Source organism: Prunus mume, linkage group LG7 (assembly GCF_029339155.1).
Source record: "Prunus mume cultivar Tortuosa linkage group LG7, ASM2933915v1, whole genome shotgun sequence".
NCBI lineage: Eukaryota > Viridiplantae > Streptophyta > Magnoliopsida > Rosales > Rosaceae > Prunus > Prunus mume.
Window position 1 is genome coordinate 6230718 of NC_142704.1, and position 27733 is coordinate 6258450.

General features: G+C 37.3%; 3 protein-coding genes and 1 pseudogene across 3 annotated transcripts; 1 reads left to right on the forward strand and 3 right to left on the reverse strand.

Moving 5' to 3' along the window:
- Positions 1 to 5517: 5517 nt before the first annotated feature.
- Positions 5518 to 9659, reverse strand: LOC103338200 (4-coumarate--CoA ligase-like 9; annotated as a pseudogene).
- A 3350-nt stretch (positions 9660 to 13009) lies between these two features.
- Positions 13010 to 15162, reverse strand: LOC103337974 (probable pectate lyase 18). The gene is given in 4 exon segments (NM_001293272.1): positions 13010 to 13609; positions 13785 to 13923; positions 14037 to 14783; positions 14962 to 15162. Coding segments are annotated over 4 exon segments (1242 nt in total). The 5' UTR covers positions 15096 to 15162; the 3' UTR covers positions 13010 to 13387.
- Positions 15163 to 21329: 6167 nt separating this feature from the next.
- Positions 21330 to 23992, forward strand: LOC103337972 (centromere protein X). The gene is made up of 7 exons (XM_008241144.2): positions 21330 to 22065; positions 22147 to 22195; positions 22293 to 22333; positions 22465 to 22504; positions 22616 to 22669; positions 22771 to 22875; positions 23669 to 23992. Exons 1-6 carry the CDS (start codon positions 22042 to 22044, stop codon positions 22872 to 22874), a joined length of 312 nt encoding a protein of 103 aa, XP_008239366.2. The 5' UTR covers positions 21330 to 22041; the 3' UTR covers position 22875; positions 23669 to 23992.
- A 239-nt stretch (positions 23993 to 24231) lies between these two features.
- SOBIR1 (Leucine-rich repeat protein kinase family protein) lies at positions 24232 to 26342 on the reverse strand. Its single transcript, XM_008241143.3, has one exon. The coding sequence runs from the start codon at positions 26270 to 26272 to the stop codon at positions 24383 to 24385; it is 1890 nt and encodes a 629-aa protein (XP_008239365.2). The 5' UTR covers positions 26273 to 26342; the 3' UTR covers positions 24232 to 24382.
- Positions 26343 to 27733: the final 1391 nt, after the last annotated feature.

Consider the following 27733-nt stretch of genomic DNA (forward strand, 5'->3'; position numbering starts at 1 on the left):
TATAGCCGTTCGGCTATACTGTCTGAATATAATTTTTCACATGTATAGCCGCGCGGCTATACAATTTAAATATAATATTTTAAAAGTATAGCCGCGGCTATATTTTTACAAGATAGCCCCGGCTATACGCTTTGAATAGAAAGCAGGCATGCCTCACACATCTTTCTTATATCAGACAGCTCCTTGTAGTTGTGGCAATAAGCCTAGTGACAGATTCTTTTAACTTCGTCATTTCCAGAAGGACAATGATAAGATGAGAAAGTTTTGAATAAAACAGCATTGCCAGAGCAAAACATTCATATGGCTCACACCGAACCTCCAACGACAAGGAAACAGAACACTATTGATACAAATTCTTCCTCTTAACAAATAAGGCATTAGGAAAAGTTTTGAAGACATGCTGCGATCAAAAAGACAGATATCACAGTTGAATCACATATTTGGAATTGATATTTACTAGCATGTTTAGCACATCTAAACAAAATAAAAAGAAATAAGAGGCATAACAACAAGATATTGATCATACGTACCTAAATATATACCCAAATCGATCAATGTGAACTGTTAAATCATGAGCAGGCTTACTATTTAATGTGTCTGGGCCTTGGCGACAACTTCCTGTTGTTGACAGCATTAAGTCAGTATCATCACCCACGGAAGAATTTATATGTACACTTTCTTCTGGAAATGAATTGCACACCTGTAAAGGAGTAATGAGGGGCAAGCACAAGGCGTCCAAAGCCTCTTATAGCATGGTCAGGTGGAAGTTCAGTAATGACATTGCTGCAGAAGAGAGTTCAGTAGATGTTCAGATCATCAACAACATGGTACTAGATTGATCACGCAACGTCAGAAGATATAGAAGGTATAGTTTACCATCCATGCAACGAATCCTCAGCTGAACCATCCATGACAGATGAACTATAAGTATTAAAAATACATTACCTGTACTCTGAAGTACTTGAGGATGTTAAGGTAGTTTTAGAAGCCTACATAACCTGTTCACATAAAATAATAAATAAAAAAAACCCCCCAAAAAAGTGAGTATTATTAGATCATACCTTGGGAATTACTTCATTCTCAACTACCATATATCTTCTTTGAAAAGGATCACTCCTTCAAACAAGATATATTAATCCTTGAATATTTCAGACAGTGTTTTTCAAGCCTGAACATTACTAGTATTAAAGAACTGGCTCAAGCTTTGGCATCTCATTCTCCTTATGAAGTTCCAATATCTACCATTAAGATCAGACATATGTTGATCAACTCCTTACAGGTGACATGACCCTTTAAATAGAATATTTAAAACATTTAGCCGCAGTTGTACCCTAGCCGCACGGCTATACCGTATGAATATAATATTTTAAACGTTTAGCCGGTCGGCTATACGCAATAAATTGAATATTTTACAGGTGCGAAATGGAATCACAATCTGCATCGTTTGGAGTGCTCCCGTCGACAAATTCTAACACAAAATCGCTACTTTTTTCAAGGGGTATGATTTCCTTGACAGGTATCACAGTTGAATCACATAACGAAGCACACTGGATTCAATGTATAAATTTAGCAAAAACCCTCTACAGTAGCTTTAACGAATTCAGATTAACATTTTAGAAAGGGGATCAGTGAACTCACAGCGTATTTGCATGCTCGGAAAGGAGATTAAGATATATGAGTATGAAAATCTGTTACACCACAAGTAATATTCAGCAAGTAATGTAGGAACACTTACAGATCAAAAATGGCTTTAAATATTGGCGCCAGTCTTTCGATTGCTTCTGCCATAGCTTCTGCATGTTTAGCACTTCTGAACAAAATAAAAAGAAATAAGGGGCATAAGAACAAGATATTGATCATACCTGTCTGAAGTAGTTGAGGATGTTGAGGTTTAGAAGCCTATCCATAACTACTGTAAAGGACAACAGTAAAATTTGAATTGATGTAGAAAAGATAACTACTGTAAAGGACATCATACCTTGGGCATTACTTCAGCTGCAACTGCTGAAACATAACTTGATATAGCCCGGATGCCATGTGGCTAAATAGAATATTTTAAAAGTATAGCGGTGCGGTTAGACTCTATAAAATTGGGATATACACAATTATGATCTCACTGCTGTATTAGCTATAATAAATAATGGAAACAAGTTGTTCCCAATAATCAATGCATGTGAGAACGACAATAGGTAGATAAACGTTCCTACCAAAGTAGTTAACACATCCACCAAGATGAAAATTTTGTGCTAAATGCAGAATCTTGAACGAGGTTTGAAAATTGATAGCTAAACCTTCACCCAAGTGCAGGATACAGAATGAGTCAAAGGGAGAAATTGACAGTAACTTGTAGTAAAAGTATTTGTTTTTTCAACTAAAATTGATTTTTATATCAACTCAACTATCTGCATCAAATTTGATTTTATCACCCAACAGTAGAATTATTCGAGTCAGGTAGAAACATAAAGCTCTCACAACCATAAAATGAAAAGGAAAGAAATTAAATAAGGGAGAGCTATGGGTATTGCCAAACTCACATTGATCTTCTGTATATATTCATCACAGTACCGAAGCTTATAACCATGATACCTATCCACGAACAAGAACCTCCGTATGCCATACTTTCTGAGGTTGTAAGAAATACAAACAAGAGAAATACAGCCACAAGAGAATATTTTAACCGTATAGCCGCTCGGCTGTAATCTATGAACAGAATATTTAAACCGTATAGCCTATAGCCGGGCGGCGATACCCTTTAAGTAGATAATTTAAAAGTACAGCTATACTATTTAAATAGAATATTTTACCAGTATAGCCGCGCGGCTATACGATTTGAATAGAATATTTTAACCGTATAGCCGTGCGGCTATACTCTTTAAATAGAAAGCAGGCATGCCTCACACATCTTTCTTATATCAGACAGCTTTTTGTGGTTGTGGCAATAAGCCTGGTGACATATTCTTTTAACTTCGTCATTTCCAGAAGGACAATGATAAGATGAGAAAGTTTTGAATAAAACAGCAATTGCCACAGCAAAACATTCATATGGACATTGAACCACCAACGACAAGGAAACAGAACACTATTGATACAAATTCTTCTTCTTATCAAATAAGGCAATAGGAAAAGTTTTGAAGACCAAACAAGATGCTGCGATCAAAAAGACAGGTATCACAGTTGAATCACATATCTAGAATTGATATTTACTACCATGTTTAGCACATCTGAACAAAATAAAAAGAAATAAGAGGCATAACAACAAGATATTGATCATACGTACCTAAAGATATACCTAAATCAATCAATGTGAACTGTTAAATCACGAGCAGGCTTGCTATTTAATGTGTCTAGGCCTTGGCTGACAACTTCCTGGTTGTTGACAACAGTAATTCAGTATCATCACCCATAGAAGAATTTATATGTACACTTTCTTCTGGAAATGAATTACACACCTGTAAAGGAGTAAGTTCTCTTAGCGTGGTCAGGTGGAAGTTCAGTAATGACCTTGCTGCATAAGAGAGTTTAGTAGATGTTCAAATCATCAACAACATGGTACTAGATTGATCACGCAACGTCAGAAGATGCAGAAGATATAGTTTACCTTAAGGCTTCAACTAGATGCAACGAATCCTCCTCTGAACCATCATGAAGAAGAACTATAAGTATAAAAATATATACATTACCTGTCTGAAGTACTTGAGGAGGTTGAGGTAGTTTTAGAAGCCTATCCATAACCTGTTCACATAAATAAATAAAAATAATAAACACCCCAAAAAAGTGAGTATTATTATATCATACCTTGGGAATTACTTCATTCTCAACTACTATATATCTTCTTTGAAAAGGATCACTCCTTCAAAGAAGATATATTAATCCTTGAATATTTCAGACAATGCTTTTCAAGCCTGAACATTACTAGTATTAAAGAACTGGCTCAAGCATTGACCTCTCCTTTTCCTTATGAAGTTCCAATATCTACCATTAAGATTAGCCATCTGCATTGCCAGAATGCCAGGTCAGTTCTAAGTTCTGACTACTCGATCAACTCCTTGCAGGTATGACCCTTTAAATAGAATATTTAAAACGCCTAGCCGCTAGGCTGTACCCTTATAATAGAATATTTAAAACGTATAGCCGCACGGCTATACGATATGAATAGAATATTTTTAACGTTTTGCCGCCGGACTATTTTACGGTATAGCCGTGCGGCTATACTGTTCAAATAGAAATTTTTTTTTACAGTATATCCGAACGGCCAGACTATATAAATAGAATATTTTAACCATATAGCCGATCGGCTATGCTTTTTGAATAGAAAATTTTTAGAGTATAGCCGACCGGCTGTACCCTATGAATAGAATATTTTAATAGTAACGCCGGTCGGCTATACTGTAAGAATAGAATATTTTAACTCTATAGCCGCCCGGCTATACGCGTTGAATATAAATTTTTTAGGTACAGCCGCACGGCGATGCTTTATAAATAGAATATTTTAAAATTATAGCTGGGCGATTATATTTTGTAATTTTTATAGTATAGCCGTCCGGCTATACGCTTTAAATATAATATTTCAACGGTATAGCCGCTCGGCTATACCCTTAAATCACAAAGCATGCCTCACACGTCTTTCTTGTGGTTGTTACAGATTAGTGCAATCGAAGAATGTCCAAATGGAATGTAATGTGGTATTTCATTGCTTCTTGTTCTTCCATTAAGTTGAAGTTCAGTTGTAGGAAAATTATTAACCATTTTCCCATAAACAAATCTATATTCTATAAATAGAATATTTAAAAGTATAGCCACGGGTCGATACCTTACTATGATAAATGAGGAAATTAGTTCTCAAATCTTTTGATAGCCATTTAATTTATGTGACAAAAGGTATCATGGTAGATCCATGTATGAAAGAATCATTTCTTGGGAAAACCAGTAAATAGAAGATTGATACAAACAGCAACAAAAAGGAAGATATATATATATATATATATATATATATGTGGTTCTTCTCTTTACATGAATCCCAGGTTAACAAGCTAAACTATTAATAATCATGAGAACAATAATGGTAACAAGTCTGTGGTAGTACGTAAATTACGTTCAGAATACAACATAAGTAAAAACACTTACTAGGGAAACAAGTGACTCAAGTGTTCAGCCAATTTATAAACAGATATGGCGCAAACAAGAAAATGCGTATGCGTTGTGGAGGTACAGTGCATCAAGGATCAAGCACAAAAGGGTCTTGATTGAATGATGAATTTCAAACTCTCTCACAGATAGATATACAGTAAACATAAATAATGTGGACACAAAACAAAAACAAATAATGTGTGGAAAGGTTGTGCTTCATCCGGCCAGATTCGATTAGGCTCAAAGATAGGTTTATCTTACAAAAGGACATGAACACCTGTGACTTCCAAGATCGATTGCATTTATATACATGCTAAAGAACATGAACAAGTTGATATGTTGAATTGGAATGCAATGCTCAGCAAGCTTTCCTTTGTTTGAAGAAGTAAATCATAATTTAGATGAACGGCTAGATAGAGCATGGCTAACGAGCTCCCTCCACAAGATCTTTCCTGCAGGAGATTTCGGAATCGAGTTGATAAACGATACATGTCGAATCTTCTTGTAGGGTGCAACCTGCAATAAGAAACCAACTTCAATGTGATGGCCTGTAACATACAACTTCAAGAGAACAGGAACTTTGGAAGTATGGATGTTAATTATGAAAAGAATCAATTGGATTTTTTTACAAGTATTCAGGAGCATACTTGTTTTGCAACAAAACCCGTAACTGCAGCCTTTTGATATTGCTTCTAGGCTTTCTAACTACATAGGCCATGGGAATCTGCCCTGCTTCTTCATCAGGATACCTGCTTCAGAAACGCCCAGAAATCAGAACCAGTATACCTTGAGGAGGTAAACAGATAAATGAAATATACGGCAAATTCTTTCAGAAACTATGATTTTCTACCATGTAACCATGCACTAACAATGCAAGAAAGTGGAGGCAAAAGACCAGATTTCTCATAAAGGCAAACTTATTGGCAAAATATCCCTCAAAATTTTCTTCAATGATCTCATAAGTTATTGAATTTCTTTTGTTTTTGGTTTTTCTATGGACCAGTGTCTTTTCCCAGCTAAATACTTCTAAAAAATTTCAAAAGTGACAAATAAGAGATTAAAGTCGTCAATTGATAGATTGATGCCATAGAGCATGGAAAGAAACTAGCTTTTCACAAGCAAAGAATTTCATAGTACTAGATGCATATGGAATCACAGCGGCATCGGCAATGTCGGGATGGGATTGAAGTATAGGTTCCAAATCAGCTGGGGGTACCTGCAATTTGTTCCAGACATAGGGAGACCAAACAACACATTACTCAAATGGACTGATCAAATACTTATACAACCATCTTTGTTATAAGTTTAACTCTCAAAGGATCTCCCTTGCATTCACCTGATAGGCCTTGTACTTGATCAATTCCTTTAACCTGTTAACAATGTAGAGGAACCCCTCATCATCAAAGAAACAAAGATCACCCGTCTTCAACTACCCGTCTGAGTCCAAGGTCTCAGCAGTTGCCTTGTCATATCCTACATAACCTGTAAGTCAAATGGCTTTACAAAGATCAGTTAGATTAGGTAATGGTGTCCTGACTCATGTCTAGAACTTGCTCGTATATTAACCGACTTGTAAGAAAAGTTGCCGAAAACTTATAAATTATCTTAAGATAAACTATTTCTGCAATGCAGGACACTTGTGACATGACAAAGTCTCATTACCTTTCATGACTGTTGGACCTCGCAGCCAAAGTTTGCACCTCTGGCCAGGAGGTAAGGCCTCTCCAGTTTCGGGGTCTACCCTACCCGTGTTGTTAAAATAAACACATCTGCTGAGAGTAAGAATCTACCCTACCATGCGGGGCATTCTAGTTAGATGAGGATCATGATATATGGGATGCTAAATCTAATAAAGATCAATTCAGCTCAGCTCGTCAGGACTCTTTCAATTGGAGTGCTTATTGAAAGAACTGGCTTATGTTTTGGCCTCTCATCCTCCTTATGAAGTTCCAATATCTACCATTAAGGTTAGACATCTGCATTGCCAGAATGCCAGGTCAGTTTTAAGTTCTGAATGTTGATCAACTCCTTGCAGGTTCTGGAAATTTTAAAATCTTGATGTCTTTTACATGTATGATTGAATTTTAAATTATGGTTCTGTTTTCTGTAAGGTTCTTTAGAACATTTTAAGGGAGTGCTTAGTGGTGATTGCTTTTGTTCCTCATAGCTTTTGATTTGTTGATAATTAAGGGTTGTAATAGTTTATTTCTTTTATGTTAGGTCCCAGGGTTCTGAGATCTTATACAGTTTGAATGCAACCATTGTTGGCTTGGCAGTTAGCTCTGAAGTATCGACAGATTTACCTTGGTGTGTTGGTCTTGGTAGGTTACTCTGTTTTGCCACAATATTTTTGGTTATATTTCATCTTCTCTGTATAGCTCTGCTCATAATTTTATATTTTCTGACTCCAATATGTAAGGAACTGGAGTTTTAATTATGATATAATATTTCAAACGTATGGCTGGCTGCGCAGCTATACCCTTTAAATAGAATAGCCGATCGGCTATACACTATAAATAGGATATTTTAAAGTTATAGCCGTTCGGCTGTACTCTAGAAATAGAATATTTAAAACATATAGCAGAGCGGCTATACTCTATAAATATATTTGTTTGAGAAATATTACCATTCCAGACTCCTTTTTTTCCGTTCTGTTTTTTCCTTTCTCTTGTTTACAAAACGTTTGCTGGCACTTGTTAATATACACATTCCAGACTAGTTGTCTTAATCATCAATGACAATTTCAGCTTTCTCTCTCTCTCTCTCTCTAGATGTAATTTTAGAACAAAAATTTTGGGAAAGAAAAATTATATTTAGAGAGACAATATAAGTACAGAAAAATCATATGCTTTTGGTTTTGGATCCATACACGAAGCAACAACTCTAGTGAAAAGAGAAAAAAATTTGGGAAATCTGTTACACCACAAGTAATATTCAGCAAGTAATGTATTATGTAGGACACTTACAGATGAAAATTTTGTGCTAAATGCAGAATCTTGAACAAGGTTTGATAATTGATTGATAGCTAAAACTTCACCCAAGTGCAAGATACAGAATGAGTCAAAGGGAGAAACTGACAGTAAATTGTAGTAAAAGTTTTTGTTAATTTAAGTTTCAGCTTCTGTTTTCAACTAAAATTGATTTTTACATCAACTCAACTAGCCAATACATACAATTACATCAACTCAACTATCTGCATCAAATTTTTATCCCCCAACAGTAGAATTACTCAGGTAGAAACATAAAGCTCACAAGCATAAAATGATAAGGAAAGAAATTAAATAAGGGAGCTATGGGTATATATTGCCAAACTCACATTGATCTTCTGTATATATTCATCATGGTACTGAAGCTTGACCATGATACCTATCCACCACCAACAAGAACCTCCGTATGCCATACTTTCTGAGGTTGTAAGAAATACAAACAAGAGAAATGGCAGCCGCAAGAGAATATTTAAAGGGTATAGCCGCACGGCTGTAATCTAGAAATAGAATATTTGAACCGTATAGCCGATAGGCTATACTATATAAATGGAATATTTTAACAGTATAGCCGTTCGGCTATACCCCTTAAGTAAAATATTTATAGTGTATAGCCGCGCGGCTATACTGTAATATTCATAAAGTTATAGCCGCTCGGCTATACTCTTTAAATAGAATATTTTAAAACTTGTAGGCTTCTATTTCTCTCAGCTTCAATGGAAGATTCAGTGACAAACGAAATATACGAATTCCTAGAAGAGTAGAATTACTATAGTCAATACTCGTTTATGCACGATCAAGTAGGCTGTAGTTCTAGAATGACTGACCTTTTGGTCAAGTTCACCTGAAGACTTTGCCGAAAATTGAGTGTCACGGATGCGATATTGTACCAGTGGGTGTGAAGCAACTTCCAATAACGCATGTACAATCAACATTGAGTCATCTGAACCTGAATACCAACTAAAAACAAATAGATCAGAAACAGTTCAAGTGATTAAGTTCAAAATATTGTAGAAGTTTCTCGAACTGTATAAGCATTCAACAGCAATGTTGAACTTAATCTCTCGAACTGTTTCTAATTTATATGTACGAATATTTAAATAGTATAGCCTAGTGACTATACTTTGGAAATGCATACGAATTGTTTAAGAATTATTTTTATATTCCAATTACGTATTTCTTCCGTTTTTGTTTTTTCATTTCTCTTGTTTGCAAAATGTGAAGTAAAAATTTAAAAATTCAAAGGTGTTATGTTTTGAATCTGTTGCTAATTGAGTTTTTCCTTTTCTTTTTTTGTCAAAAATAGATTTGACAATCCCACATCTAAAATCCCACATCTAAAGACAACGGAAAAGTATGAATTATATATTTGCTTTTTGTAAAAATGGATTTTATGGACAAAAGATTTTCTCAGCCCAATAATGTATTGAGTTGTGAATTTGCTGAAGCTTCAGGGCCCAGCTTGATTGCTTGATCCTCCTATCAATGGGCTTTACCTTGCCTTTTGTGCATTGGGCTACGATATAACTTGTAGGTGGCTCCATCCATATCACACCGAGTCGAATTCTGTAGGCGCTCACTATAGGATGACTTATCAAATTGAATATGAGTGATAATAAGGGGTTCTGAAAACTGAAAATATATTTGGCAAAATATTTTGATTTCAGTTTTCATAAAAGTGAAATCTAGTTATCAAAATCACCCTTATTTTTCAAAACAACTTGAAAGTGTTTTTAGTTTTCAATTTTTTTTTTTTGGTTCTTTTTTCATTCACTAATTTTACATATCCGCACATGAAATGCACTCCAGTTACCAAAACATGATATTTGGGACCTCCCGACTTGGACACGGCGGCTTGATTCTTGCGTTCAGCCACGGACCTAGTCCAAGCCACATGACCTCCAAATCCAAAATTCACCCAATCTAATTCTAAAAATTCATTGAAAAATACAACGAACTCTTTATAACATGCACTTTCAGTCTATAATCTCAAATTCACAATTTAATCACAACAAATTCCATTTAGTTCCACATAAAACTAAAAAATGAAATAAGTTACCAAACAACTTTTGTTCAATTTTCACTTTTCACTTTTTTTGAAAACTGAAACTGGTTACCATACAAGTTTTTGAGTTTTATTTTATATAAAAAATAAAATTAAAAAAAAAAGTTATCAAACAAGGTAAATTAATCTAATTTACAAGTATATTGAGATTCAAACTTGGGTGTTAGAAGACGAGCTCACCACCTTACCCAACGAACTTAATCCACATATGATGGTAACTGAGGTTCATTAGTACAAGATAAGCGTTTTTATCTCCTAGATAGAAAAAAAATTTAATTTAGCACATGCTGTCAACTTGTGTTGAATTAAAATGGATGCCAATTTAGCACGGTTAAATACTCATAGGCCACATTTAGTGACTAGTATTGGATTGGAAAAGTCACTAAATTTAAGGTATATTGAAAGAGGAAATGAAGGTATGGGTGAATGACTTACCTTGCTGGGGGGATTCAGAGGAATTAGTTATAAGGTGTTGTTATCTTATCATTTTGTGGGGATTAGATGAGATAATTTTCTTCATGAGTAATTCATCTTCTACCTTCAACTTGGTAAAATAAAAAAAATAAAAAAATTCATTTCTTCCTTAAACATGCTTTAAATATAGGAAGTATGCAATCCAATCCAATACTAATCACCAGACAATAGACGGAAGACATGGAATATTTCTAATGCAGTCCGTTACATGTCATAAAAAGAAATGTAGTAAGTTAGATAATAATTTACATGTTACATGTATATTGGATGGTACACCAGACACGTGGTGTACCTGTAACATTTAAAAATTTCTCGACCATACGGTGCATTTGGATAGAGCAATTTGCATTATGACATAAATGTGTCACTTGCCGATATTCAATTCCTTGCTGATAAAGTCAAATGAGTTTGTGCCCTCTCCGCGAAACCATTGACCATTTTGCGTTTTGGTTCATACTTCTAATCGTCTGGTCGCATTGGGCATAATTAGTTGCGATTCTGTGGAGCATGAGGTGAGCAAAAAGCAAAGCTTGGGTTTCTGGGGATAATGTTCGTTTATTGGTCTCAGTTATACTCATATTCCTAGTAGGTCTCTTTCCACTAATTTACGTGGTTGGGTCCAAAATGGTATCCCCTTTGCATTTCACATGAGAAAAGTTCCTTGGTCCCCCTCCCTCAAACTTCAAATCATCGATGGCTATTAGACAAGTTATATATCCATAATCATGCCCCTTAATTTTTGTGGATTATTCCAACTTAACGTGATTCTCAAGTTCAAAATTATTAAGTTTTTCCTTTAAAAAACATTTGACTGCCTTGAAGTGGAAGGATGAAGCCCAAACTCAACTTTTAGTGCAAGGAAGAAGAAAAACTTACCTACCATACGCGTATACAAACGCACTCTTTACATGCCTTCTCATCATGTAAACCCGTTTCACGTGTTGGACCATGCCTACAATGGTAGAATTAGGTTGAATGATGCAACTCTTAAAATGTAACTAAGTTCATCTCCAGCCATGAGTTATATCCCAAATATAGCCATAAATTAATGCAAAACCCATCACCAGCCATAGGCCAAATAAAATTTTGGCCAAATTTGGAGGCTACATTTGGCCATTTAGCCCTCCAACCCAAATGTAACTTTGGCTTAGGCTAAATTTATAGTGGACTTCATCCATGTGCTTTTAACAACCAATCATTAAAGACTCCCTCTCTTTTTGAAAATAATAAAATATGAATAATCCTAAAATATAGCTGCATGGGAGATAAAACATTTAGTCATGCACTATTATTTAAAAAATTAATATTTTGGGAGGCTAAATTTTTAGCCATGAACTACATTTAGCCCTATGACTGGAGATGGCCTAATTAAATGTATCTAAAATCAAGTTACGTATTATATCTAAGTTATATTTGCCATGTGAAGATAGTTAAACAAGTTTCATAAGGTTTTTAACGTGACGTTTGATGTGAGAAAGATAAACAAGTAATCCATTGGAGCTCTCCAAGTCCAAAGCAAAAGCTGCATAACTAAACCTGCAGAGATCTATCATCTGATGCACTTCCCATGTGAGAACTCATGGAGTCAAAATCAACGTAGGAAGGAAGAAAGGGCTACTTTTGTCTGCAGTGAGCATGTGTTTGCTTTAAACGTGGCTTGCCCTGATTTGGTACTGAGCCCAGCAACCAAAAAGGTGGAAGCATGCAACTTTGTCAAAGACGTAGTTGGTATGTAACTTGTAGCTAGACCTAAGTAGTTGGAATACTACTAAATTCTAAAAGCAGAGACGGCTAAATAGCTCCATCAAAAGCAGGTCCAGTTTTAAGGCTTGCATGTGCTTTCTGCTTTCTGCTTTTGAAGTCCTAGCGCCTAATCAAGGTCCCCTTAAATTAAAATTCAAAATCTGGTCCTATCCAAATTTTTTTTTATGATTTGTCGGGAAGGGACAATTCTGCTAGGCGCTTTTTTTCACTTTGTTGGTAGTGGTACTCCGTTTTAACTTTTGGTATGTAATCTTCTTGGTGGATGTGCACTCTCTGCCAGTATCTCTCTCTCTCTCGCATGGTCAAAAAATCTGGGAGACTGTTTGTTTGTCCTAATAGAAATTCAAGTATTGGATTCTGTTATTCTGCTGCCTTTGTCTTTTGGGTCTAAGTTGCTTCTTATTGGGGCATTGTTCATGGCTTACCATACCAATTCAAAATAGAAAAATTGGGTCATTTCAAATTGAGTGGAAAGAGATTTGTAGCTCATTAAGAGCAGTTATCAATGCATTCGAGTTCTTATGTTTGAATTCTTAGTATCGCTTATATTCAAAATAAGTTTAATATAGATAGAGAAAGAGAAAAGACAGAGCTATTTCATCAATAATATAAATAGATTGATAATTTAGTATAATCAACACTTCCGCACTTGTTTTCTCTTGTACATCAAGATTCCCAAACAGAAACCCTATTGCTGCCTAAGAGTAACAGGCCGAGGTTGTAATCATCATGAAAATTGACTAAATAAAGGAAAAGAAAAAAAAGGGAAAAGTACAAAACATTGGGTAAAAAAGAGAGAAGAATTGGAGGGAAGAAGAAAAAAGGCAAGAGATCCTATAGAATTTTTGAGCCATATATATTTGACCCATTTTTGCATAGCCTTTTTCTTTCCTCACATATTTCACTTCCCTCCACCTATATATAATTTTTTTTAAGAATGTCCCTCGCAATAGGTCACAATCTAAAAATGTGATCAGCAACGAGAACCCTTTCTGCAGCTAAGTGCACCAGAAGCTGTGGTTATTGAACCCACTAGAGAAGATGGCTTTGCCCCCAAGCTTGAAGCCCTTGCATAGCTTGAGGAAGCTCCAGCTCCTGATGCTGTAAAAAATGCACCATTTATCATCAAGTCTCCTTCAGACCTCCAATTCCAATTCCTCCACTCACTTTCTGGTGCATCCTCATGTTTTGTCACCTGCACAAGTGTACACTAGATTATAAACCGAACCCATCATAAAATTTACTAATCACATTTTTAATAAAGATGGACCCCACTAATGTATGTGAGACCTACTTGTATTAGAGTTGTGGTTAGTAAATATAGTACGAATAACATCACTCGAATAAATTTATAGTAATTGGGTTCAAACCTCTTTGCTAAATCTGATATCTGGTGCAGCAAATCTATTCCCTTGGCTATTGATTGTAGGGTTGGCACTGCCTCCAATGGCATACATCTCCCAATGGGTGTAGTCATTGTTCACCACATGGAAATATCCATGCCTACATCTACAAATGTGACAAAAGAAGAATTAATTTAAAGTTTAGCAACATCAAAATCATGGACCATCATCAATTAATCAAATTGACTTTTCTAATTGCTACATTAGCTTCTTAATTACCTTGGCATTCGCTGGACCAACCCTTCTCCAAAGTGATTGAAGGCAATGGTGACTTGCATGTTCTTATCTTCGGTATAAGAATCGCTATGCCCAAGCAACATCACTTTGTCATGGTGAGTCATGTAATTGTTAGAAATTGTTATGGCAGTGGACCCATGAATTGCATCAACCAACCCATCTTTGCAATTTGACAAAGAGCAATGATCCACCCACACGTGGCTCCCACCGAAGATGGACACGCCATCACCGTCGGATATAGTCCTCCACCCGTAGTGCTCTGGGGAGGACCGCACCATAGCATTCCCTCCCTGCTTGCAATCGTGTATGTGCAGACCATGAATGATAATGTTGGTCACAAATTGGATGGTGATGCATGGCCCACCAGCAATGTGCACGCTGGCTCCTCGACCGTCGATGGTCTTGAAAGAGTTCATGATCAGCTCTTCCTTCAGTTGGATTGTCATGTCACGCTGGAAGATGATCCACAGTGGCTCGTCCTGAATAACGGCATGTCGTAGAGTCCCTGGCTTTGGGTTTACAGGGTCGCTATCCCCTGAATCCGTGACCACGTAAATCTTGCCATCTCTTCCACCAACGGCATTTTTCCCAAACCCAATTGCGCAATCTGCCAGCCTCTGCCTGTTCTGCTCCCAATTTGGGTCACATCGCCAGCAATCATCAATGGGGTTTCCAGTCCCACATGACAAGTAGCCCAAGTTCCTCCTAGAAACAGAGTCATTGATGCTCCTGCAGCCCAAAAAAGGAAAAAATGTCACATTTTTTCAACAATAGTGTAATGTACGAGGAGAGGAATTGAACTCGGATGTAAAACGACGGGCACAATGTCGTGACAAAGGAGATGTTATAAATATAAATGTGAAAGTTAGTTCTTGAGCTACCATAATAATTATTGGTGGAGCCTTACCGTTGTACATCTTGTACAACCAATTCAGGGTTTTGCTGCAATGGTCTGGAGGCAATGAGGGTTGGGGTGAGGAGAGAGAAGAGGAGGAAGCTGAGGAGAGAGAGAGGTGAGGGGCCTGAGGAGGGCCTCGCCATTTTGGCCTTGTGTGTGTTTTAGGTGTGCAAGGCACTAGGGTAGGGAAGCAGAGAGGAGAGAAGGAAGTGTGTTTGTGAGAGATGAATGGAAAAGAGATGAGGAGGGAGGGGGTATATAAAGAAATTTTAAAAGGGGCTAATTAGCATGATTAAACTAAACATGTGGGACCCAAGGCCTTCGTGATTTCAGGTTTTTACGGGATTCTAATTGGGTAGTTTTTGCCGTTAAGCAAGCCTTGAATAATGGTAGGAAAAAAAAAAGAAACAAAAACAAAAACCAAATTGAAAACTAACCTCATCTCAATATCTTGTTTTCTACTCTCAGTGGCGAAGTGGGGGCATGTTGGTTTGCTTTCTTGCTTCACTTTTCTTTTCATTTCACTCTCGGGTAGTTAGGATTCCGTTTTTTTGTTAGTAAAACAAGCTGAGCTCAAACAAGATATAAAGCTCTGAAAAGAACATGCGTATTGATGTACTTGTCTCGTTAATCTCGCATCCAATTCGTATATTTTTACAAGACATGTAAAGTATACCCTTAAACTCGACTCGTTTGTCAAACATCGAGATCGAAAATCTTTTGATACAATTTTGATAATACTAGAAGCCCCACCTGACCTGCGTGTGTTTTTGTTGTGTATAATTGACATCAAGTTAAGCCGGTAGAGTAGGTTACTCTTTAAGACGATGCACAATTTAAGGTAAGACCCAAAAGCATTTCCTTTGAATTATTAAAGCCTGGTCGCAGTTCACGTTGCCATCGACAGTGACACAAACGAAGACAGACACCAACACTGTAACACAACACGGGGTGGAAAAATAAGTGGGAAAAAATGGTGGTTGTTTGCTTCCCGTTTTATTTACACATTTTTTTAGTCCCTTTTTTTGGCCCCCTAAATTGACTTCTTTGCCATTGTTACTGTTTTTTTCTATGAACCCGAAAAATTGGAGCACGAAAATAGAAAACTTCACATGCGAGTTTCCGGTAGCAGACATGAAGATGATCATAAAAAGAAGATGTTTCTACTTTATTTTATTATATTGGAAAATTAAGAACACCAAGGACTCATCAGTACACTAGCCATGCGTGACAAAGTTTGATTCAGTAATGATTCATATAGTTAGTTGGATTTTTACTTTTGAGTAATTACACATATCATGCAATAATTATATTATGGGCTATCTCTAATCGCGCGATATATTTGCATTAGAAGCATACTCTATCGAGCGCTATAAATTCGAAAATGGTTATACATCTTTAGGCGCTTATAAGTAGAAGATATGTGATTAATAATGTGATTATGATAATACAATACATCGAGCGCAATAACTTCGAAAGCGACTACATTTTTTTTCTCTTCCTTAGGTGCTCGCATGAGCTATAATTGGATAAGACACTCGAAGTTGTGACACAACTGTGATGTATTTTCCGCGCTTCAAGAGCAAGCAATGCCAGAAATTATTGAGGAAGCAGAAGCATATGAAATCTGTTATTTCAGAATTTAATTGAAGCAATTAATTAGACGTAAAATCCTCCTGACATAGGCACATGCTTTTGCTCACAAAATCAAACCGCAAAGCCCAGTAGGCCCAGCCATTCTCTCCCTCCATCTTCATTTTCTTCAATATAATAAATTTTCTAAGCCGCAAACTTCGCCGGGATTATTCCAAAACCTCGGGCCCACCATGCTGACATGGAACAATGGAGACATCCTCAGATGCCACGTGTCACCAAGGGCCGTGGTGGCGGTCCATTTGCTGACTCGGTCTGCCCAATGAAGGCTACGTTCCTCACTCGTCGCAACGATTTTATTCTCAACCGACGATACGACTGTCGTCTCCACGAATCATTGCCGTGGATTGTGGATGCGAGGGCCAGTCGCGGCCGTCGAATTGTTCGATGGTGGGGTAGGATCGACTTTTTAAAAAGCAACGTGAAGGTCTTTGTTATAAGCGGTTGGCAGAGGAGAGGGTGATGAAATAGAAAAGGCAGGGCCAAGCAAAGCATGAGCAAAGCCATGTTAGCTGTGGGGATTTTTTAATTTTATTTTGGTTGGTATTTTGGTATTTTTGGATGGTGGAAGTGGAGGGTGAGTGACAATTACATATCAACCTACACATCCATTCAACACGTGGTGGCCAGGTGTGATGCCATTTGGCATAATCTCTCATCCAATAGTTTTCTTTCGGATGCACATGCTGGAGTTTGTTATTTCAACATCAATCAAAGATGATGTTCACAAAATTTTTTAGTCCAATTTTCCCAAATCGGCTGCCTAATTTAGGGGGTTTCCTTCCCACTTCTCCCGTATGAAATCTGATTTTGTGGACTAAGCTTGTTTTTCTCGAGGTGTATTGCAATTTACATTACATACAGTAGCATCCGACAATCACTCACATGTACATTCTTAGAATTTGGCTTTGTGAATTAAGAAGTCTAATTGTTTTAAGTTAGTGGGTCCAAATTTTACAAGCTAATTGAAGAGTATTTCAAGTATGAGAAAATTAGTCAAGTTTTCTACATAGACTTTTTGGTAGGATGTGCCACCGACATTTTATTGCGATGAAGATTCGTAATTTTGTTTTCAATTCGTCTTCTTCTTAGATTTATCTTGTCAAGACAAAGAAAAGAAGAATCCATATGCCAAACAGAAAATCCTAAAAGAAGGTGAATAGGGCATAAAGGTGAACCAACGTGGCCAGTAATCACCTAACTTAATATAGGTGTATTAGACAAACACACCAATTATTAGCAATCTAATCTCTGATTGTAAAGACTTTAAACCAGTGGTAGACAAGCCTTTTAACCACTGGTAGACACGAGAGGAAAGAGCAAAGCAAACCCTACCATGTTCAAGTGGGGGCTCTTTGGTGCTCTCATTTTAAGCCTTGATGTAAGCCTTTGATGGATCTTCACAACCTACAAAATAGATTAGATAACATGAATGCTGAAGCAGCCAGCAGTCCAGCAGTCCAGCACTTGAGATGAGAGTCATAAAGCCAATCCATACAACTGATAAATGCAAAATAAGTGGTGTAGTGTCATGCTTGATACACAGGTATGAGGTCCCATAGGAGCCTTCGGGTACACAAGACAATTATTATGTATACGGAAGTTATACATGGCTAGAGTCAGTCGAGAGGAACTTTCCTGTCTCGGTTTTATTATGGTCAATCACGTGAGAAGAAAGACAGAGAGGGGATAATGAAACGGGATCAGGTATTTTCCAAGCCAGACAAATAGATTGCAAAAGCGAAGAAATTTCACTAATGAATTATGAGCAAAACAGAACGGTACTTATAAATTATGAACCTAAGATTGATGATAGCAGCAGGTAATTCCTAACCAGAATTTGAGAGAGGAAGAGAGGAGGGGGAGGGAGTTTTATATCTGAACAACATATCACATAATCATATAAAGTCATGTGGCATGGTCTCAATACTATCATGTTTAACTCAACATTTGCTACACCTAATCATATCAAAACTCTGTCTTCTTAGCTACTTAGCCGAGGCATAATTGTCTCCCACTTTAATCAACAGAGCATGACTCTTGGTTAAATGTCAAAACCTTCACATGTTCAAATGATTGATTACTAGCAATGCAATCATCCACTTTTGTTATCGGTTTGGGTGCTTCTTCTTCTGCATATACCTTTTCCAATTTTGTTCCTTGTCTCCCCTTCCCAAATTGGCTGAGTTTCAGCTCAAACAGTACCAATTTGAATATCAGCAAAAGCAGAAACATCTATATAAAGGTTAAACAGATGATGATCCATCGATTACATATTGGGCCAGCAACGGGAGAAGGGCTTCTCGCAGGCCTACTAACATTAGCTATATCTCCCACAATCTTGTATCAAATAATAAAATAAATAAATACATAATGTAGTAAATATGAATTAGTTAAAATAGAGGATGAACAATATTATTGAAGTTAAAGTTGAACCCTATTCACAACAAAAACTGAGAACCAAATCTTTAATTTAATAAACTAAATAGCACCCGCAAACTAAGAAACCACATCTTCATTTAATCCTAATTACAATATAATTTTATTTTCCAGAACATAAACCTTGTTTGTAGAAAAAAATTATGACAGAAGTATCAGTAACCAAACTTAATTCAAATCAAACACAACAACTATACTGAGTCTAATAAAACAATCAAGCAAACACAAGTAACTAATACTCAGCTGTCAATTAGCTAACACCCAAAAATAAGGAAGGTTACTACTAAAACAAAGAACAGCAAGATGTAGCAACGAGGGAAGGATGAGTTTCCAACAAGGACCATGGTCAAGAAACATATCAGAAAGAAGAGACATCACAATAGCTAGGGAAGATCTAAAAGATTAAGGATGAATTAACTACACATCTCACACAAAAAGAACAATGATGACATCATCATCACACACCACTCTTTCAAATTGACACACTTTTCAATCCAAGCAATTAAAGGTAAAGAGGACTTTGTACTAGTTCTCTTGTACAACTATAACAAGCAAATTCACCATTTCTATAGGAAGTAGAGATTCAGCTTTGCTAAGAATCAAAAGATTCCAATTCGACAGCTCAATCAAGGGATCACCAATTTGAATTTTGAAAGCACCATACCTTTAGTTGTCTCATTGTGCTACCTACCATACTAATGCACGTTACAGACGAAGGGTGGATGCTCGTTGGCAAATAAAGAGAGTGCAAACTAAACAATAAATTCCACCATCTTAAGATACTGGTGGTGAGGACATTTGACCATCTGGTTGACTGCTTGTCTTCTAGGAGCACCGTCCAACCAATCTAACTGCCAGAATGGAATACCAGGATGTTATCTGATATGCTGGCAGATGGGCAAGTAGATGGTTGAGAATAAAACTTTAAAGTCAACACAGATACACTATCAATCCCTAGAGACCTCAAAAGAAATCCTATGTGAGTCTAATATTTTACTATACTGAACTATGGAACCACTTCAAAGCACAACCATGTCATGAAGACAAGCATTCTTTAGTCCAGCAAGCATCAGACCAGTGCAAAGCAAATAGTATCTTGATTTGTCTTTTGCGATACCCATTAGAGCCTATATCATCTACAAAAGAAAAATGAGCACAACATACCACAGGGGACCGAATGGAACTTCTGTTAAATGTGATGTTCCATTGAACCGTATGTTGACGTGAGGTTGTCAATCCCTTGAACATTGATAAGTGCATTAACGTTTCGATTGACATAAGAGCATCAACAACCAATTCAAAAAAACCAGAAAGCACCAAAAGAACACTGAATCAAACAAGGATACAACAGCAAAACAAAATCTTGAAACTACCATGAAAGCTAGCATTGGGACAAAAGTAAATATAGCTAATAACTGCATTAATGTCTTATATGCTACTAAGAGAAGTAAATGATGCTTGAGCATATAATCTAAAATGATAAAGATTTAAACCAAATGATCCATGTGTAGCCTAGATATCTAGCTTGATGCACCAACCTACGAATGAATCAAATCTGATAGAAATGCAGGTACCAACAGTTATGATACTTTGTAATGCTATTATTGTGACTCTATCCACAAAACTGATTTGAAAGCATAACTTGCATCTCAAACAATCACTAACTGCTGTATATCTTAAAGTTCAGAAAAATGGAAAACTAAGTCAGACAAAATCTAGAAACCTGGTGGAACCTTAGGATAGTAACAGAAAGAGAAATCCTAATGGATGTGATCTATCAGCAAGATTATCTTTCACATAACCTTATGATGCCTATACCGCAAGTAAGAGAGTACAAACATTAGCACTTACCGACACTCTAGGTAACACTGAAACATGAAAATTGTGGGAAAACATCCGTGCATATGGTTAGAACTGTAGCACTTATAAACCATACGCACAATCATCTGCGAAGGAAGCATGCATTCTTCAACCATACTAAGACGATGACTGCTATATAACTAAGAGAATGAATACGCTATAAACATCTATTCAAACCAAAATAATAGAATCCATTTGATCAGAAAAATGAGATTGTTAATCCCAAAGGTAATGTATCTTATTGTAAACTTAACAATTCTCATATTCTATAATTTAAGCAAAACAAGCCGAAAATTCCATTAAAATTTCTCAGACAATGCATAATACTTCTAAAAGTAAACCTGAGTAAAGAAATTAGAGTTCAGAATCTTCTGAGAACACAAAAGTCTAATCCTAAACCTTCACTACCACATCAAGTTCTGGACTTTCGACGAAGACGCTTCCTGAGCTTCTTATACTTGTGTTTGTTCATCTTCTTCTTCCTCTTCTTCTTAACACTGTCTGCCCAAATCGTCCGTGCATCATCAGATTCGACCTCAACAGCCTCAAAAGCACCCAACTGCTCGAACCCACTTGAGGAAATTGGATTCAAGCAATACCCAAATGGGAAATTGGGGAAAATGGGAAAGGAGTTGGAAGTTTCAACATTGTGAAAGCTTGAAGGACCCAAATGGGGAACTGAGTTTTCTGAGCACTCGGGTTTGGGATGGCCGAGATGGCTGTGATGGGAAATGACAGAAGGTGTGGGCTTGGGAAAAAGATGGGTTTTGAGTGATGTTACTGTTCGTAGGGATTGTGTGTTTTTGTTGAGTTTGTGAAGAAAGCTGGCCATTTGGGGGCAGAGAGAGAGGTATTGAAATCGATGAAGAAGAAGTTACAGTGTTACAGAGTAACTCACAACGTGGAGTTTGCTTATGCCGAGAAGGGTTTCATTTCGAAAAGGAGAATGGCGATGGGGGCTGCGAATCGCTAGAAGAAGAGATAGGCGACGACGTCGTTTCGCTAACAGACTTGTAAATGACAGCAGCTTGAGTAAAACGACACTGTCTTCTTCAAGATAAAAAGAGCGCCAGCAACTCATACAAAAGGAAAAAAAAAAGAAAAAAAGAAAAAAGGGCGCCTGAATCTGTCTCTCCCATGGAGGAAAATACTTTCGAACCTGTAAAACCCTAATTTCTTATCTCAATTTCACTTCTGAATGTTTATTTATGCTTCTTACATTTTGTTTGATATATTTTTCAGGATCTTGTTCATGCCATTTTCAAGCTCGTCTGGTCCAATAGAGCTCTCGGTTCGAATTCCGCGCCATTTTTGTTCATTTTGCTCCATTAATTTACAACCTCTTCTTCTTTCTCATATGTCTTGTCCGTTTCTATTTCGATTTCCAGAGCGTCAAATGATTGAAGGCACCGATGCTTTGGACTGCGAGGTACTTATTGTTCTTTCTCATTTTCACAAATTGATTGCCATTAAGCTTTATGGAACTGATTTAGGGCAAGGGAGAAAATCCTAATCTTCAGCTTTACAGATCAGCTAATTTTGGGCTGCTAATTGGTGCAGGTAGGAGCTGGAACATCTAAGAAAAATCGCCCCACATCAGGTTTCTCACATTATAGCTTCTACAATTTTGATGGGATTCTTTTTTATATGTAACGGAATTTTTGCTTATTCATGTTATTTTGTTTGTTGTTTCTCCAAATTTGTTATGCAGCTAATGGGAATGCCGTAAAACTGAGTTGTGAACTTCTCCGTAACTTTGTCACAGGTTTTTACACAACCTTTTGGTTGCTTAATTGAGAAGGCTATGTGTTCATACTTGTGTGTGTTTATAGTGACATTTTAAGAAAGCAATTTGTGTTGAGGCAGAGGCTGTGCAGCGCGCTGCTACAATTGCTGAAGCAGAGGGTGTGAGTAAGATTGAAGCAACTCACTTGGAGCGGGTTCTCCCACAATTGCTTTTGGATTTTTGAGGTATTGAAAAGGATCCTTTTCATTTTTGTTTCCGTTTTGCTGCTTTTATTTTGTTTTTCTTATCCTTACAATTTGAATCCTTGAGAATATGATTTCTTTGGAAAGTAATACACTTGCGATAAACTGGAGCCCTCATAGGTCTCTATATGTCCACGAGACATAAAAACAATGTTTGCTTTGCTCAAGAAAACTTATATTCATAATTTCGTACTGCTCTAAATGTTTTTTCTTTTGTCCATGAGACACAAAAACATGTCTTCTTTACTCGAGTGAACCCTCAGGTCAACTTTAATTTACTTGTTGAAATTGAAGTCTTGATGTTTGTTTTCAATTTTCTCTGCTACCATGTGATTCACATGGTGAATCTGAGAAAATTCTTCTTTGGTTTTCTTCTCGTTACGGTAAATATTTTGAATTATTAAACAGGATAGTGGACCTGATTGCTGCTCTGTGCATTTGAGGTGTTGACATCACCAGTGATTTTCATAATGCTTAGATAAAATTTTCTTATGAAGGACAAATGAGATAAAGGGAAAAATATTTTCCAAAAGAATAGGTGAAAATGCACTAGGCATGAAAAGCACTTGCGCGGAGAAGTTGATTTTTTTCTTCACAAAAGGCACTTTTATTGTCTTTAGGGATAGTAATGGAATGCACTTATGTGGAACCTTCCTTTCTGTGGGCTGCACTTGCATGGAATTTTCATTTTCTCAGTGGAAATTTCATTTTGCTTTGAAGCATGAATTCTTTGGAGGCATGTCGGTTGGTAATTTGACAGACTGTTTTGGTTCAGGTCTCAAAACTTGCCCGACTTGAAACAAGAGCCTGGACAATTATATTCTCGGAAGCATCCACGATAAGAATGTTTCTTAGGAACCACACCTTGTATGAGATTGTTGTTTCGCTAATACGGGCTCACTTTGCCATTTTTAAGCTAGAATACTCCCTTCTATTTCTGCTGAAAATCTTGAGAAATGGGAGTTGCAAGGTTTATGGCGTATATAAGCCGGCCATTTTGTTTTCTTTTCCTTTCTGTTAAATATGAGTAAACCGAATTCGATATGTAGATTTCCTAATGACTCACTCTTGATTAAATGTATTCATTCTTCCTTATCTATATCCACAGGCAATAATTACGTAGATGATTATTTTAAGCCTTCCTTTAATTAGTATTAGGCTACATGATGAGATTGACTCTCATTCCACCCTTATTCCACTCACTCAATTAGCTGCACTAGGTGACTGGAGACTGGATTAGTAAAGATGAGCTCTGTGAAAGATAAGTCAGGGATAAAACTTCAACCAGATTGTACAAATCTATACAAATCTCTGTGCTGTATTTAACTGCTAAGATCGTTTAAAGTGAAACACAAAGTTTTCTTATTCATCACACTATTTCATTACATAACATACGATGCTATTTCATCATATAACATACAAGAAAGGGAAACAGAGACACAATCCATCTAGTTGGATTCCCGTTGATTTCAAACACATGCTTGGGTGCTTAGTGCTTGATTTGAGACAACATACACCTAACGTCCTTGCTATTAGGCCTCTCCTTGGGGTTATCCAGAGTGCAAAAGCAAGCAATCTTGAGAACCAAGAGCATTTGCTCCTCATATCCATTCCCCAACAATTTCGAGTCAATTGCTTGCTTAGGGTCGTCTGAAGTCATCACATTCTTCAGCCACTTAACCAAACTCATCTCATTAGTGTTCTGGAAAAACTCATCAGATGGAAGCCTTCCCATCACCAGAACAGCCAACAACACTCCGAAACTGTATATATCGCACCTGTCTGTGAACTTGAGTGTTTGATGGTATTCTGGTGCAATGTAGCCAACAGTTCCTGCCACATTCGAAGTTGTGATATGCGTGTGGTATTCCGGCACTGCTTTTGCAAGCCCGAAATCTGCAATTCGAGCTTCCATATCATCGTCAAGCAGGACATTTGCTGGCTTGAGATCTCTGTGAATGATGTGAGGTTTGTGGTTCATGTGAAGGTATTCAAGCCCTGCAGCCACTCCCAGTGCAATCTTGTGCCTAGTAAGCCAATCCAACTCTCTTGTTCCCTCCGACACTTGATTCAACATGTCTTGCAAGCTTCCATTCTTCATGAACTCATAGATCAGGTAATGACAATCCGGTCGAGACACATGAGCCAACAGAGGAAGAAGATTTCGGTGCCTAATTTGACCCACAGTATTGATTTCTGATCGGATTTGGCGCATTTTCTTGTTCATAAGCTTACTGTCTTCATCAGCAGTCAGCTCTTCAGCATCTTTAGGGGGTTGAATAATCTTCTTTATAGCAATCATTCTGCCATTGCTTCCTGGTAATTCAGCTTTATAAACCTCTCCACATCCACCTCTTCCAATAAGTTCCAGAGAAGCCAACCCATCTTCTTTTTCCAGGAAAGCCAAGTCCTCCTTCCTTTTAATCAGAGAACTGAAAATTGCTGGGCCTGAGTCTTTGCCTCCACCTCTTACCACAGCTAAGAGCAGCTTAAAAAGCAGAGAGAAGATGAACCCGGATATGCTCCCAGCCAGAGCTCCAGCGAAAAATCCGAGCAGCCACCCTCCTAGCTTCTTCTTCTTGTCCTTCTTATGCTTGTGATTTGGTGTTGGAGATGGACCTGGAGCATTAGAATAGGGTGCAAGAGCTGCACCTGAAGTATTCTTGCGGCTTTTTGTGCTCGCATTCTCAGCCAAGATGTAACGTTTTGGCACATCAGATGCTGAAACGTCGACCCTTTTCATTGTAGGCACTGAGCCTTCAAGGAGTTCATTTCCAGCAAAGTTGAAGAACCAAAGATTGCGAAAGGAACGAATGGAAGCTGGGATTTTCCCGGAGAAGAAATTGTCAGCAATGGAAAGTTTTTCCAGGTTGGGAAAAAGCTTGAGGAAGCTCAAGTTCCCGGAAAACTTGTTGGACGAGAGGTCGAGGATTCGAAGGCGAACGAGCTTGGACAACTGGGCTGGAACTTCCCCGGAGAACTGGTTGTTTCCGAGGTTCAGAATCTCAAGTTTCCGGCAGTCAGCGATTTGAGACGGGATTTGGTCAACGAGGCTGTTGTCTGCAAGAGAGATCTCTTTGAGCTCGGAGAGCCGCCCAATTGCCGGAGGCAGAAACCCGTGAAGCCGCTGGGATTGAAAGACCAGCCTGGTGATTTTGAGGACGTAAGTGTTGTTGTTTGAGAGCCTTCGCTCACAGAAAACACCAGGGGTGTTGCATGGTGTTGTTTGAGGTTGACTTATTTGGAAGCCCAAGTTTTTTCGGATGATGGAGAGGGCTTGGAGATCTGAAGGGTCGAGATTGAGCCTTGCATGGATGAGGAGGAGGAGGGAAAGGAAGGTGAGGACGCAGAGGTGGGCTTTGCCTGAGAAGGCTTCCATTTTTTGGCCGGAAAAGCTGTGTTTGAAGTTTGAACTAATGCTAGTTCATACTCGTGTTGGTTGGCTTGGTTGTTTGTTTTTTTGGTTCTTTATAGCCGGAGGCTGTGGAATTATGAATGGTATGTGGAGCCCATTCACAGTAAATCCAAGTCTCAAATCAGACAAACCTACTCTACTTTTGTAATATAATTAAATTAATCATAAATTAAACTAGTTTAATAATGAGTCTTTGAAAAAAATGACATAAGAGCGTCCCTTCGGAGACCTCTGATAAAATTGAAAAGATACAGAGAAAAAATAAAATAAGAGTAAAAGTGATAACCAACCCAAACTGAGTTACCATTAATCTGCTTTTCTTGATCTCTTATTGTAAATTCCATCATTTACATTACATGGTATCTTGTGTATGCATGATCCTTAGTTGTTGTTTGTAAAAATCTAAATCCCTAAGGTGTTTTTTCTTCCAAAATAATTAAAATAAAATTATCATTGTTCCATGTGAATTAGTACCAACTATTAGTTCTTCTTCCGGTTACATGGAATGCCATAGTCAAACAGAGAGGAGAATATGGCCTTGAAAGTAGGGTTAAGTGCTGACCACCCTTGGAGTTAATGGCCTCACAATACTAACTTCATAAATTGATTGAAGAGGTAAATATGACTCAACTCATAAATTAGGACATTTAGGAGGGTTAACTAGTATTGTTTTGTTCGATACAAGCAATATAAGGAGATGATGAATCGAATATAGAACTGCAAGTGTATGGATGAACACTTTTAGTCTTAGCTATCTAAACCCTATTCATCTTCCGCATGAAGAAACGTTTAACTCATGATTTTTTTAAAAAAAAAAAAAAAACACAAGATTCACAATTGAATTGGTCTTGGAGCGCCATTATACACGCTAACAAGTGAATGCCAAATGGATGCATAGTCTGCAAACTCAATTCTAATTCTTATTCCCCCCCTCATCGGGCTAAATTAATTAGCTTGACATGGAAACTTCCCATAGTCTTTAGTCTTCGGGTCATCGCCTCTCAAATCACCATCGGTCAAGTCAACGGAAAAAGCAAGGCAAGTCTTTGGGAAGTATCTGGCCGTTGGATCAAATATTTTAAATACATATTTGATATTGACCCGAAAAGGATTGAGATTAAAGATTCCCACCAGCTTCATTGGTGGGCCAGAGATTGCTCACAAAAGTCACCACTTGCCCAGTCGCCAAGCCTCTCCCATTATTTCTGTATTTGTCATCACTCCGTGTTGAATTTCAAGGAAAATGTTGCTTAACTGTTTTTCATCCTCTTATTTCATATCTGCGGGCTCCAAGAAAATGAAGCACAAGAAGAAATTAAGGTTGGTTTTTGATTATGTCTATCTATACAAATATGTTTCACCTACCAGTCTCTAGTGATAAAGTTTGGAAAAATAGTATTATTGCCTGTTCGATAACAATTTTAA